This window comes from Megalops cyprinoides, chromosome 10, assembly GCF_013368585.1.
Source record: "Megalops cyprinoides isolate fMegCyp1 chromosome 10, fMegCyp1.pri, whole genome shotgun sequence".
Lineage (NCBI taxonomy): Eukaryota > Metazoa > Chordata > Actinopteri > Elopiformes > Megalopidae > Megalops > Megalops cyprinoides.
The window spans coordinates 10419497-10432353 of NC_050592.1; the positions used below are offsets into that span (position 1 = coordinate 10419497).

Genomic DNA, 12857 nt, shown 5'->3' on the forward strand with positions numbered 1-12857 from the left:
CACTTAGCCAGCATCAGTTATTTAACCTAGGCTCAAATGAAATTCATCTGTGACGGATGTTACAGGTTAACATATCTCACTGCGATCCACTAACGAAACCGTCACAGCAAGATGTACATGAGCTATTTTTCCAGCTAGCTAACACGGTGTGGATTAGTTTGCATTCCCCAACGAGTCCTGAGTGCGCCTTAAAGTTTGAGACGTTCTCTTTTGCCCACTAACTAGCTTGTTTGAGCTCGTATCTAATATAGCTTAAACCCACGTTCAATTAACAATGAACAATGTGTCTTCTGAAACATTTCCCAGACTCCCTTCTGCGCGCATGCGTAAATCATTCTCAAGATTAGAGTTCCTGGGGGTTTTCGTTTTAACTGTACTTTAAAGCGTCAACCTCCGCCTACATAGTACTTGTATTATCTGTGAAGACATAAACTGATGTCGCCATTGCAGGCTCTCACTTTTTGGTAACGAACCATTTTTTTAATAGACGTCTCGGAGGAGGGCGGTTAAGGATTTGATTTTTTAACTTAGGTAGTTATTATTTTGGCGAGGGAAGCCAGAATACAAACTGTAGTAAATACACAATCAAATCTCTTCCAACTGATATTAATGATGAGACTACATTATTTTTTCAAAGACCTAAATCCTTAAGTACCAGCACAGCAGACCTATTTTAAAAGGTGATATGCATGAACCCTTTTTAAAAACCTGTAGTCTGACCATTAAAATCACCTTTTTACATTGTAACTGAAAAGTGAACTCCAAAAACAGTCCATTTCTGTAAAGCACTAAATTACAATGGATGACTTCAGTATGACAAACTTTGCTCACAAAGCCCCTTGAATATTGCCCCCTTCAAAACAATGCTTCAGAGCAGAACAAACATTTGTAAAGTTTAGAATTAAATGTCAGCTCAGTTTCACTTGAAAAATCACCCTGAAAAGAATGTGCTTTAAAATTCAGGTATATAAATTTTACATATTCCTTCTTTCCCAAATAAGCTGAAGTAAAATGCTGCAAATCAGATAAGGACTGCAGGTTAACACAAATGCTGTAAAATTCTTTAAAATGTTTTCTTTTATTGTCCTGCGTGTGTTTTCCTCGCAATATGTACACATTTACAATGGTTACCATCAGTGTGCCAGCATGTCCTAATCTTAGTCAATATCACTGAAACTGAAACAATGAGTCAGTTTAAAAAAAAAAAAAAGGACAATCCATCTTTTACATCCCCACTCCCCACACTCCTCAATTAAGTGGTGTATATCTGACATTGGCAAAATACTTATCAATTTAGCAAACATCTTCAATTTGACTGAGGTTTCAAAATGAAAGAAAATTAGGCAATCAATGAAAAGTTCCGAGAGCAGCCACAAAAAAGGTCATTTTGTTTCTGTCAGCATTCATCTTCACACTGATGGATTGATTATTTCTTGCCAGTACAGTACAGCATGAGTAAAAGAAACATGTTCAAATTCTATAATGTACAATGAGGCTGGGAGCAAAATTTAGATATAGTACTTGCAAAGACTTCTTGCCTATAGCACAGCATTTAAAGGAAGTGGCGCCACTGTGTGGCTAAACCCAGAAACTACAGCCAAGGTGGATCAATAGTAGAGCTGAGAGCAGCAGTGTAACACTTACAGGCAGGATCACAGTCCAGCACACAATACTCTGACAAACTGGTAGGTTGATACACCCACACTGCCAGAGATTCACACGTGTGCCGCTGACTGATCTACTGTCATACAAACCCATTCTTACGCAGGTTTACACGCTCAGGAGACACAGCCGTTGTCAGACAGACATCAGAAACGTATCAAATGTTTAACTAGACTCTTTCATTGCCCTTGAAGATGTCACTGGATTCCAGTGCACTAGAGGCATACCCACCCCTTCCAAAACCCTGAAACACAAACACACAGTCCACAACATTTCAGACTGCTCAAACACTCGGACACAGAGACAGCCGCTGGTTCGGCCTGCCCACAGGCTGCCCTTTAGCCCCTCTCAGTCGTCGCTGGACTCCAGCACGCTCTGGCTCAGGGCCAGGTCCCAGTAGTGCTCTGTGCCGTGCTTCTTGAAATGCTCTCTGGCCATGTTCTCCGTGGGACACTGCTTGAACTTCACCTCCCCGAAACTGCGCTCCTTTGCCGTGCCCTGGAGCAAAAGAGAAAGACAGAGGCGGGTGGATGAAACGGGAAGAGATTAGAGATCGCAGTTCTTCGACACGGTCGCCTGCGCTGTGTGACGGCGACTCACCTCCCAGACCAGAGAGCACTTGTTCTTCTTCTTTACTCCTTCCTCGTCTGAACCCTCAGCGTCTGACAGAGAGGGGAGGGGGGGGGTTAATGTTACAGCAACGCATCACAATTGATTACAGAGAAGTCATCAGATCAGACAAAAAGACACGCATCCAAAGAGATGACAAAGGCAAGTAAGTGCCCTCTTGCCAGCAATCACTCACCATCTCTTTTGGAGTTGGTTTGTTCATCCCATTTGATTCTGCTGAGCATCAGCCGCTTGAACTTCTTCTGAGCTTTGGGACCTTGAAATGCAGGATGTGAGGAGAGAGCAGACAGAGCAAATGAAGTCATATTAATAAAAACTGCACACCCAGTTAGCATGAACGCTGCCTGTGGAGCCAAGATTACACAACTGTCTTGACCACCACCTGTAAGAGGAAATATGGTATTACTTAATGCAGGTATCATATTGAATGCTGAAAATATGAGTGTGTACGAACAGAGAGCCATGGCGAGCAGACTTACTTATGGTATGGTTGTAATGTAAGGTTGTAAATGCATATGTGTAAGACAATATATATATATATCACAATATAAAATCAGGGGCTGAAAACTCTTGTAGCTATGAGAAGACTACAGTGTCGTCATCCCTTTGTGCAAAACACAGTTCTTGAACAGGCAATGTGCAGTCTGTACCTAAACTGATGGCAACAAAATCTTGAGAACCTCTGAAGCAGGTGGCAGGATTACGACAGGAGCTCAGGCAGATCTGCCTGTTACTCACTCACCTCCCTCAACCACCACAATGTTGACATCCTTGTGGAGGACCACTGTTCCTGTCAGATACAGCTGGCCAGCGTTCGCCTCCACCTTGAACTTCTTAGCTGGGCTTGTCAGGTTTCTGATTCTGCAACAGGCAGAGTGAGGAGAAAGGGAAATTATGGTCATAATCCATCATGGCCTGAGGCATGCTGCCGTGGCATGCCGTGACGGGTCTAGAGCTCTCTCCACTGTCCCACGTGATGGTCATAAAGGGCTCCCGTGTCCCCCTGACGCTCACCTGTACACTGCGATGTGAACCCCCTGACTCAGGTCCTCCTTCAGCTTCTTCACCTTCTTCTCTTTCCTCTGCTCGGCTGTGAGCTTGCGGGCGGCGTTCGCCTCCTCGTGTGCCCTGAGAGACGGTGAGAGACCGAGAGGAAAAGCCGTTTCACAACATACTGGGGAAAGCATGGCAACACAGACGTGCAAGGGAGAGAGGGGTGATGCCACCAGAGGAGGACAGATGGGCGCGTGCGGTCGGACTCACTTTTGTCTCTTGGCCATCTGTGCTCGGACATGGGCCTCCACCTTCGTTGGGTCTTGTACAGCCTCGGTACCCAACACCCGCATCAGATTGGATATACGCACTGAGAGAGGAGGCGGCAAGTGTCACAACATCCCGCACAAACTATCTTCCCCACAAGCCCCATTTCAGCACTGAAACCGTGAAAAATAATGCAGGCTTAACCAAGCATTGTGAATGCCCGAAACAACTGGACTTACAAATAGAATCATACAAATCAATACCGTTAACCCCTGGGTAAAAACAGAATTTAAAACACATTATGTAAAAAAGGATTAAAATATTTTTTGTTTTAACAATAACTATTAGTCACTAAAGTTAAATGGGATGATTACATCATATTATTTTGTGGCTCAGAAGTAATTGTTACACCAGCAAAAATAAGATCATAAGCCTGCAGCAAGTTATTGTCTGCAGCAAGTTATTGCAGCAATAACTACTCTAAAGACAGGTGTGTTATATTCAGCTCATCTTTGTTTACACAAAAGCTTCTCCATGTATAACATTGAAATGCATGTTAGCCATTACAGTGTCATAAGGTAACGGGAGCTGTTGAGGTTTACCTTTGGGTTCTGGAGGGGGCATGAGCCCCAGTCTGACTTTCTCCTGCACCTCCTTCTGCCCCTCCCGCCGCATCTGCCGCCTCAGCTTCTTCTGTTCCTTCTTGGTCAGGTACACCCCTAAAGTCACCGGCTTATCTGTGTCCACTGAGAGAGACAGAACAGGCATGTCAAAGCCAGAGACTCATTCACACAGCTATAAACTGCAGCGACTATCAATCACCAATCCCCGATGTTATACACAATATTACCGACATGGCTGGCTGACAGAACCTCCCTAACAAGTACCTGGACACGACTCCCTCCAAATCTGTCTCCCGTCCAACACCACCTGGCTGTTCCAACCCAGCCAGAACTCTGTAGGATCATACACCCCCACCTACTCTAAAGCCACACCCCCTCAACATCCTCAGCCACTGACAGTCAGAGATCTGCTTCCAAAGCCTGGTGCTACCATACAGTGCCTTCAGGTATTCAGCCACACTGCTCCCACGTAGCCCCTCAGCCCCTCCTCCACTGACGCCAGCTCATGCCTCATGCTCCAACCCCGTCGACCGCCTCCCCCCCTCACAACAGCAGCATCTCTGAGCACTCACCTCCTCAAACCACACCCTTACACACATCCCAAATCTGATGATCAGACTGAGTGTACACCTGAAGCTCGCTGGCTGGCTGTTTGCAAACAGTACTGGGCTTCCAGACGGCCAGCAACTAATATGATTCATACTTACACATTCATACAATTGTTTAGCCCTGTTGCCTCAATTAGTCAACTGCAAAGACAATTGCCTTGTAGATAGCTAAGGATTCTGCTATTGGCTACACTATAATTTCTTATTTGCAACATCCGTTTCTGTAAATTAACTCTCTAAATTGCACTACACACTTCAGTCTGTCAACTTGGTAAAATACGCATGTAGCGTGTACCACCTGCTTTACACCTTTGTTCAATCACATCACAAACCGAACGGCTATTTGACGAGAGTTGCCCCGCTCAGCTGACAGTTACCTGGAGGACTGATTTGGGAAGGGTGTTCCACTAGGTTTGTGACGCCAAATAATTCCATTTCGTCAAGCACTGTGGTAGAGGTGCTGAGTGAGAGACAGAGAGAGCACATCATTAGCTGAAACAAACCACATCATTAACTTCCCTGTGTGTGCCCAGAGTGGCTATAATTGTGAGTGAGAGGGATGGAAAACAAAACATCAGCAGTGGTGGGAGGCTTTTTACCACAGTGATACAATTAAAGCTACAGAAATGCTATATGGCTTTCAGATTGCTTTTGATCATGTGTCATCCCCACGGTCACACCTAATTCATTAATATTTAAATGATTTACTGTCCACGTAACTTAAGTATTTCAAGCACCTGTTCAATACAACCATTAGAAGGCACTGCTATAGTCTGACCTGATCCACCAGCTGTTTTGCTCTTACTCTTTACCAAACAGAGAAATTCTTCCCCTGATTCCCTCCCATCTACTTGGGGAAATTCACACAGAACGATCTGAGGGCAGAGGCCCCACAGCTGAGAGGTGTGCATCGGGGTTCGCTCACAGCTCCATGTTGGAGGGCACGATGTAGGAGTCCCACCACTCGATGGTGGGCACCTCGCCCTCCCCCAGCTCCTTCTTGGGGGCGATCAGGGCCAGCTTGGTGGAGGCCTGGATTCCCGTCTTCTTAGCCGCCTGGGCGATCTCCATCTGCAGCTTCTCCAGCTGGGCCTGTAGAAGATGAAAGCCAACGGAGACATTCGCCAATTCATACCCATATCTGTGCCTAAAATGGATTACAAGTACAAATCCCATTTATCCCATTGAGGTAATGCTACGGAAGGAATACAGCGTGCGGACGCGGACCTTGGTGCGGATGCGCTGGGCGATCTTCTCGAAGCGGCCCTGCTCGTGGAACTTGAAGCCCCTGCGGGGGCGCTGGGCGGGCGCCGCGGCGACGCGGGTGTCGAAGTAGGAAGTGGACTCCAGGTCGTCGCCCGGGCGCTCCTTCAGCTGCTGCCGGAACTGCTCACGCTTCACCGCCCTGATGTTGGCTGACGGTGGGCGGGGGAGAAGGGGTACGATCAGAGACCGGCGCCAGGAAGCGCAACAACGCCACATCACTTCAGCGTTGGGTGCAAAGCCCTGAGGTGAGCTGAGGTCAGGAGAGAGGCAGCAGAGGGAGAGGGAGGGGGGAGTGCCGGATGAATGGCGCACCTTTCAGAGTGGGCATGCGGTGTGTGAGCTCGACCTCCTTGCCGCTGGCATCGACGGTGCGCCCGAGTTCGTCGAGGATCAGGGGGGTCGGCTTTGTCACCTCCCGGGCTTCCACTTTCCTGAGCGGGGGAGAGGAAGAGAGGGCTTTGGAACAGGTGTGGTAGTGTGGCATAGTGGAAAGGAGCAAGATCCGCAACTAAAAGGTTGCTGGTTCAATTTCCCACTAAAGCACTGCCGCTGTACCTCCAGGCACGGTGCTTAACCCACTATTGCCTTGTAAATATCCAGCTGTTTAAATTAAACTAAATAAGTAAAACTGTGACAATGTAAGTTGCAGTGGATAAGAGCATCTGCTAATTGCCAATAATTTAACGTAATGTAATGTCATGTAACACACATTTCCATAATATTCAGTCAATCTAACAGCACAAGTAGACATATGCACATGAATGTCAATCACCGCACCTACTACTATTGAATACATTCTGGAAGTGATTATAGACAATGTATAAACTAAGGGTGCAGATGAAGATGTAAAGGGGTCTAACTGAAGAAAGGTGAGAGATCCCGATGTGCGCGAGACTGACGCTGGAAAATGAAAGCGAGACAGGCGGGCCACTCACGGGGGGGGCGATGCCCATGGCGTGCAGGTTGGCGAGGGCCACCAGGTTGTGCGAGCCCGTGCCCAGCGCCCCGAGGATGCCGGGCTTGAGGGCCAGCTGGGACTGGATGCGGGCCTGCAGCTCGGCCGCCTTGCGGGCCTTCTCGATGGCGTCGTTCATGAAGGTGGCGGCCTGGGAGGGCGGGATGGACTGGGAGGTGGCCTGGGGTGGTGGCGCGGAGGGCAGCAGGTGTGCAGCTGGGTCCACCTGTGGGGTGGTCAGGCTGGGCAGCCTCTGAAGGAGAGAGAGAGAGAGAGAGAGAGAGAGAGAGAGAGAGAGAGATAAGGAGTGGCCAAAGGCTTTTCAGGCAGGTGGCAGCGATTACAGACAGCGATTCTGTCACAAGGTCTGTTTTGTAAAAACACATAAAACCTTCTTGAGATGATAAAGGGGCGATTAAATCTAATCTGAGAGGCATCACTTATCAGCAGACAAAAAGGCTAGTGTACACAAAGTTATCATTCTTAAAATTGCATTACACAGACAAAACACACTGAAAAGGGTAACAGATTGTGCGGAGGACACAGGCCAGTTTGAGTAATCACGAGATGCAAATAGCAGTGGAAGACTGGACGGCTTCATCTCACCGGGGGGGCAGGCACAGGTGCCACAAAGCTCAGCTGCTTCTTCCTCTCCTCAATCTGTCTGGTCGCCGCTTCCATCATCTGTTTAATCTGAGGACAAACGCACTAGATCATTACTTGTTTAACGGTAATAATGATCTGGTTTGGATGATACACATCAAAACACACACTCAGACATATTGTTTCCCATCTCAAAAATTTCTTTATTCACTTAACTGTCAAATTACCTTGTACAGGTAATACAGGTAAATGGAGGTATTACAAGCACAGTTAGAGGAGTTACCTGCATCTTCGTGAGCATGCCTGGGCTCTCTGGCGGGGGTCCTGGCAGCACTTCTGGTTCCTCCACTTCCTCAAAGCGAGGCACACGTTTCCTTTTCACCGCCCCTTCGGCACCAGCGGGTGGGTCTCGACCCGCCTCCGTGTCGTCCCCGAACACATCCTGATAGGATGGGGTTCGTACATTAGCGAGGAAAACTGACCAACAGTACAGCTAACAAGGCAAAGGAAATATTGTCAGTGAAACCCATTTAGTGGATGTAGACTTAACTACTGGAAGTAAACTGGACAGCCGCACCCTTAATCTTCTTAATCACCTGATTAATCTCAGGCCAAAGAGACCTGTGCTTAGAGCTACCGCAAAGGTTCCATTACGCTTATTACCCAACGTAAACCGCTGAAACTAAAACCACCTCACCATTACAAACTAATGTATTCGGGTACCAGCCACACCACATTCCGAGGTTCTTGCACATTTTCTTTTTTTTTTTTTTAACAAATTTTCACTTTTCCCACCCAATTTGGAGCTGCCATCCATGCATTAGGCTCGTCCCACCACAGAAACCTCTGTACTGAAGCAGAGAGCAAAGAGCACACACCAATGCGGGGACGCTCTCCCCAGCAGAACTAAGCCAATTTGCTCCACCACTGTGCGCTCCTGGTCATTAAAAGCAGACGACACGGCTGGTTTCATGGCTACACATTCATGACATCTAGTGCTAGACATCTACCGGGACCATTAGCAACCATTAACCTGAACTAACCAGGTCTTGTAATATCCATCTTCTAGAAATGGGATCTCTAAGCATTCTAAAGAGGTAGCTTTTTTTTTTTTAAACTTTAGATTATACAATACAGCATTCAGGCAACAGTGGACAGGTCCGCGCAATGTTAAAGGGAGAACTTCATGGAATTAAAGGCAAATAAGACAAAAACATACATTTTTGCCGAGAACAGCCAACCCTACAGGATATTAAAGTTGCAGACCAAGTAATGGTGCTAGCAGCATGCTAGTAACTACTAGCAGCAAGCTTGTTTTTAGGACAAACTGACAGGACGTTCTCTAAATGCCAGCAATGCATTGCTTTCTGCGCAGACTCGGGTGACTTCAGGTGCGCCAACCAATCCTGCAATCACTTTTCAGACAATTCTTGGATTCCATTCTCACCTTCAGCATAGTGGCCTCGTTCGGCTCCCTGAGCAGTGCAAACCAGAACACATTAAGCAAGACTGTAAAAGTCAGTGTAAAAAATAGTAAGAAATCAGGAAAGTCTCAAGGATATCTATGAAAGATGTGTGCAGAAGAAGGAGGGGGAGGAGCTTCCAACCCCACACAGAAACATTAGTTAACCAGTAGGGCATTCTACCTTCGGGGCGAAAAGTTCGACAACTGTCAGTTAAGACTGAGAGGTCCCTTTACTTTTGTGACACTATATGCATATTTTAAGCTCTTCCTGGGTTTCTTGTGCCTGTCGCCACACTGGAAGTGCCCTTGCGGGAAAAAGGAGCGATTTTGATTTGATCTGGGTTGACAGTAGGAAGTCCTCCGTAAGGGAGTGAGTGCGTATTAATAATATCATGCATGTGTCAGCAGAACCCAACTACCTTCAGGTCTCTCTTCCGCTGCTTCTCCCCTCCGGTCTTGTTGCCACGGGAGCTACGGCTCTCCTCCAGCGCCTCGAAGAGCCTCTCCACAAAGCCCCCCGCCGACTCATCCAAGAACGGTCGGAGTTGGTCTGACGGTTGGGCAGGAACGGATTAGGCAAAATCACAATGCAGATTCTTTTGTCACATGTTGCCTTTATTTGGGCACTGCCCTCAAGAGCCAACTGGAAAGGTCCCCATTGTCTCTGAGATATGTGTGGATGGCAGTGTAGCACAGTGGTAAGGAGCAGGACTTGTAACTGTTCGATTCCCCACTGGGACACTGCCGTTGTACCATTCGGCAAGGTACTTAACCCAGAACTGCCTCAGTAAATATCCATTTGTATAAATGGATAACATTGTAAAAAACTGTAACTGATGTAAGTCACTCTGGATAAGAGCTAAATGCCAATAATGTAATGTAACATACACCATTCCCCGCTACCACATCAGGAAAATATCAGGCTAGGGACTGTCCTCTGGCTGCACCCAGAACTGACAGAGGTATCTCATCCAAAGGCAGGTTAAAGCACTGCCTAACTACTGACAGACAGATAGATTCTGGCAGGTCCGCCAGAATCACAGCATATTAGTCCAATGAGCAGACACCGACCTGTGGTCTTCCTCTTGTCCAGGCCCTTGCCCACACAGTGCAGCGCTGCCGTGACGACGGTGGGCTCGGAGAAGCCCAGCACCTTCTTCACCGTGCGCTCCACCCACGGGCGCAGCTCCTCCACCTCCCGCCTCGGCAGAGACATGCTGGGGGCTCTGCAAACACAATGTGAATCCTTATACTAACACTGCACACTCAGGGGTCTCTGCATAGTGTTACAACACATGTGCTCTACACACTACTACTACTGACAAGCTCAGCGGGTAGAAACAAAGATACAACAACACTTGCTCTAACGCCATCAGTTAGCCTGCACAAACAGGCGTACACCCACTCACAGCACATATAAACAAACATATAAGAACAGCAATCAGACTATGAGGCTATACAGTATCCTTGTAGTGGAACTAATTCTATACTGTAACTATCCATGTGCCATTTTGACAATTATATAAACATTGTAGGTAGTTCTATTTAAAATCTTTTAACTCATTAGAGACTAGGGGGTCAGACATGTCGCTACGTCGACGTGGTCTTACGAGGTTCCTTCCCAAGCAGCTACCCATCATTAAGTAAATACTACATGCAAGTTTATCTAGTTAACCTGCATGGCATTTCGCTTTGGCTGGAGGGGCGTGTCGAGACTAGTAAAGGGACAAGGTGTGCAGACGGGTTAGCTACTCAACTCATAGTAATATACTGTCAACACGATGGAGTAATGGTTTGGGGTAAACCCCACACACGTATCATACTTAGTCTAGCTAATGTTAGACTAACAAACAAAAATAACGTTAACATGCATTACTCCATGCAGTTAGCCGGCTAGCTTAAAAACCACTTATTACCTACTTTGCAGGGTTCTAGCCTGTATGGTAACCACACGGCTACCTGACCAGCCGGTAACTAACTTAACATCAACTAGTCTAAACATAAATTGAAGGAATTGATAACGGATACTTAATTCAAGAACACATTCACTAGACGTTAGTAATCTATAACCAGTATTATGCACATAATAAAAGGTGCTTGCTAGCACATAAAACAGAGTATACCGCTAGTAGTATGAGTTCCTTCCCCCACATTTCCCTCGGTCTACATTTCCCTCCTTAGCTAGCTAGCATAGCTAGCTCACTTGTATTCCTCGTGTAGCTGATTACCCTTGGCTATCATACTCACCAACGATTGAACGCGAGTGGCCGCCTGAGAAGGATTACCGGTTGTAGGGACTATAAAAACAAAAAAAAATCAAAGCAAACGACCCACAGGTGCTAGCTAGACAGTTAGCTAGTTTGATCAACCACGAACTTTCCGGGAGCGTTGCGAACAAGGAACGTTCAACCAGACATGGCCCGGAAGCGGAAACATCTATTTTCTTTATCCTCCCGTGACATTGTTATTACTATTGTCTCCGCCAGGTGGCGCATGTCGCTGATTATCTACCGCTACAGAGTAAACACGTTGTCATCTGTCAGAAAACAGTGCGCTGGCTATGCGTTCTAAACACTACTGTCTCGTTGTTGTCACTTTCTAACCTTTGGAACTGACCCTGGACCGTAAAACAAAATGTTGTTCCAAATGGTTAGGGTTAGGATTTGCGGTTGGGGAAATCATCAGCTGTCGGAATAACTATGTGGAGCAGCGCACACTTTCTGCGCTAGTTAAAATTCATCAGGAAGGCGATTTTCTTCGCCTTTTGCTTATGAAAAGGAAACATTTGCCAAAAAACCCCAAAAAGTAGATGAATTGACAAGCAAACTACGTAGTTGTAATGGGAAATGCAGTTTTCGAATGGGTCGTTTCCAAGGCTGTATAAACAAAGAGATGATGTAATATATTTAAGTCTAGGTTTTGGAATAAGCAATTGAAGATAAAGGGTCAGTGGTGCAGGAGGTTCGTCACAAGGTTTGGATACCGATACCCAATAATATATGGCAGTTTTTTTGCTCACCTGATTTCTGTATGTTGCGTTTGTGTTGATTTATGCATATATATGTGGGAGATACAATTTCAAATAAATAAAAATGACAAGGAAAAAATATTTTGTGTGGTCAAATGCATTTGGTTTGGTTTGGCAGTAGAACACTGTTATAAAATTGCACATTGGAGGGCCCATGGAGTGCCTGGTTTCCATGTAGATGGATGTCTGAGCATATCACAGCCAGCTGCCTCTCCCACTGGAGCATATATGCACGTGTGCGTTTGCATGTGAGATGTCCATTGGACATCTTGAAATGATTCTAACCAGCTGTGTCAGGATGAAAAGATACCAACCTAATCAGAGTTTACTCATCAGCTATATTGGCAGGCAGCGGCAGTGGATTGGACAGACTGCTTTCACAATGCAGGGCAGCAGTGTAGCGTAGGGTTAAGGAGCAGGGATGGTCACCAAAAGGTTGCTGGTTTGATTCCCTGCTGGGGCACTGCTGCTGTACCCTTCAGAAAGGTTTACAGAATTGTGTCAGTAAATATCCAGCTGTAAAAATGGATAAAATTGTAACCTATGGAAGTTGCAGTGGATAAGAGCATCCGCTAAATGACAATAACATAATGTAATTGTGGCACCTCATTTTACTATGGATCGCTCACCCTATTGCGCTTCTCTATTGAAACCAACTGTTTGTTTCCCAGTTTTGTTATTCTGTCATAGCTCCTGCTGTCGTTTTATTGCATAATAGATTTCTTCCAGTACCCTCTATTTTTCCATAAATAGGGGT

The 12857-nt window shown here is 46.3% G+C and overlaps 1 protein-coding gene across 1 annotated transcript; it reads right to left on the reverse strand.

The window, feature by feature from the left end:
• Nucleotides 1-1089: 1089 nt before the first annotated feature.
• prpf3 (PRP3 pre-mRNA processing factor 3 homolog (yeast)) lies at nucleotides 1090-11474 on the reverse strand. Its single transcript, XM_036538929.1, has 17 exons — nucleotides 11320-11474; nucleotides 10144-10298; nucleotides 9492-9622; nucleotides 7891-8049; nucleotides 7611-7697; nucleotides 6986-7257; nucleotides 6362-6480; nucleotides 6011-6198; nucleotides 5709-5875; nucleotides 5161-5243; nucleotides 4155-4298; nucleotides 3556-3655; nucleotides 3307-3420; nucleotides 3035-3153; nucleotides 2468-2548; nucleotides 2263-2324; nucleotides 1090-2160 (listed from the first exon to the last, which is right to left on the reverse strand). The coding sequence occupies exons 2-17, from the start codon at nucleotides 10286-10288 to the stop codon at nucleotides 2011-2013; spliced, it is 2121 nt and encodes a 706-aa protein (XP_036394822.1). The 5' UTR covers nucleotides 10289-10298; nucleotides 11320-11474; the 3' UTR covers nucleotides 1090-2010.
• Between the last annotated feature and the right edge of the window lie 1383 nt (nucleotides 11475-12857).

Bases quoted from the DNA above. Each gene is read 5' to 3' on its own strand.
- prpf3 (XM_036538929.1), bottom strand. From the start codon at position 10,288: ATGTCTCTGCCGAGGCGGGAGGTGGAGGAGCTGCGCCCGTGGGTGGAG. The intron at 7,258-7,610 runs GTGAGATGAAGC...TCTCTCCTTCAG, and splicing joins CACCTGTGCCTGCCCCCCCG to AGGCTGCCCAGCCTGACCAC. The intron at 2,549-3,034 runs GTGAGTGAGTAA...CTGCATTTCAAG, and splicing joins CATTGTGGTGGTTGAGGGAG to GTCCCAAAGCTCAGAAGAAG.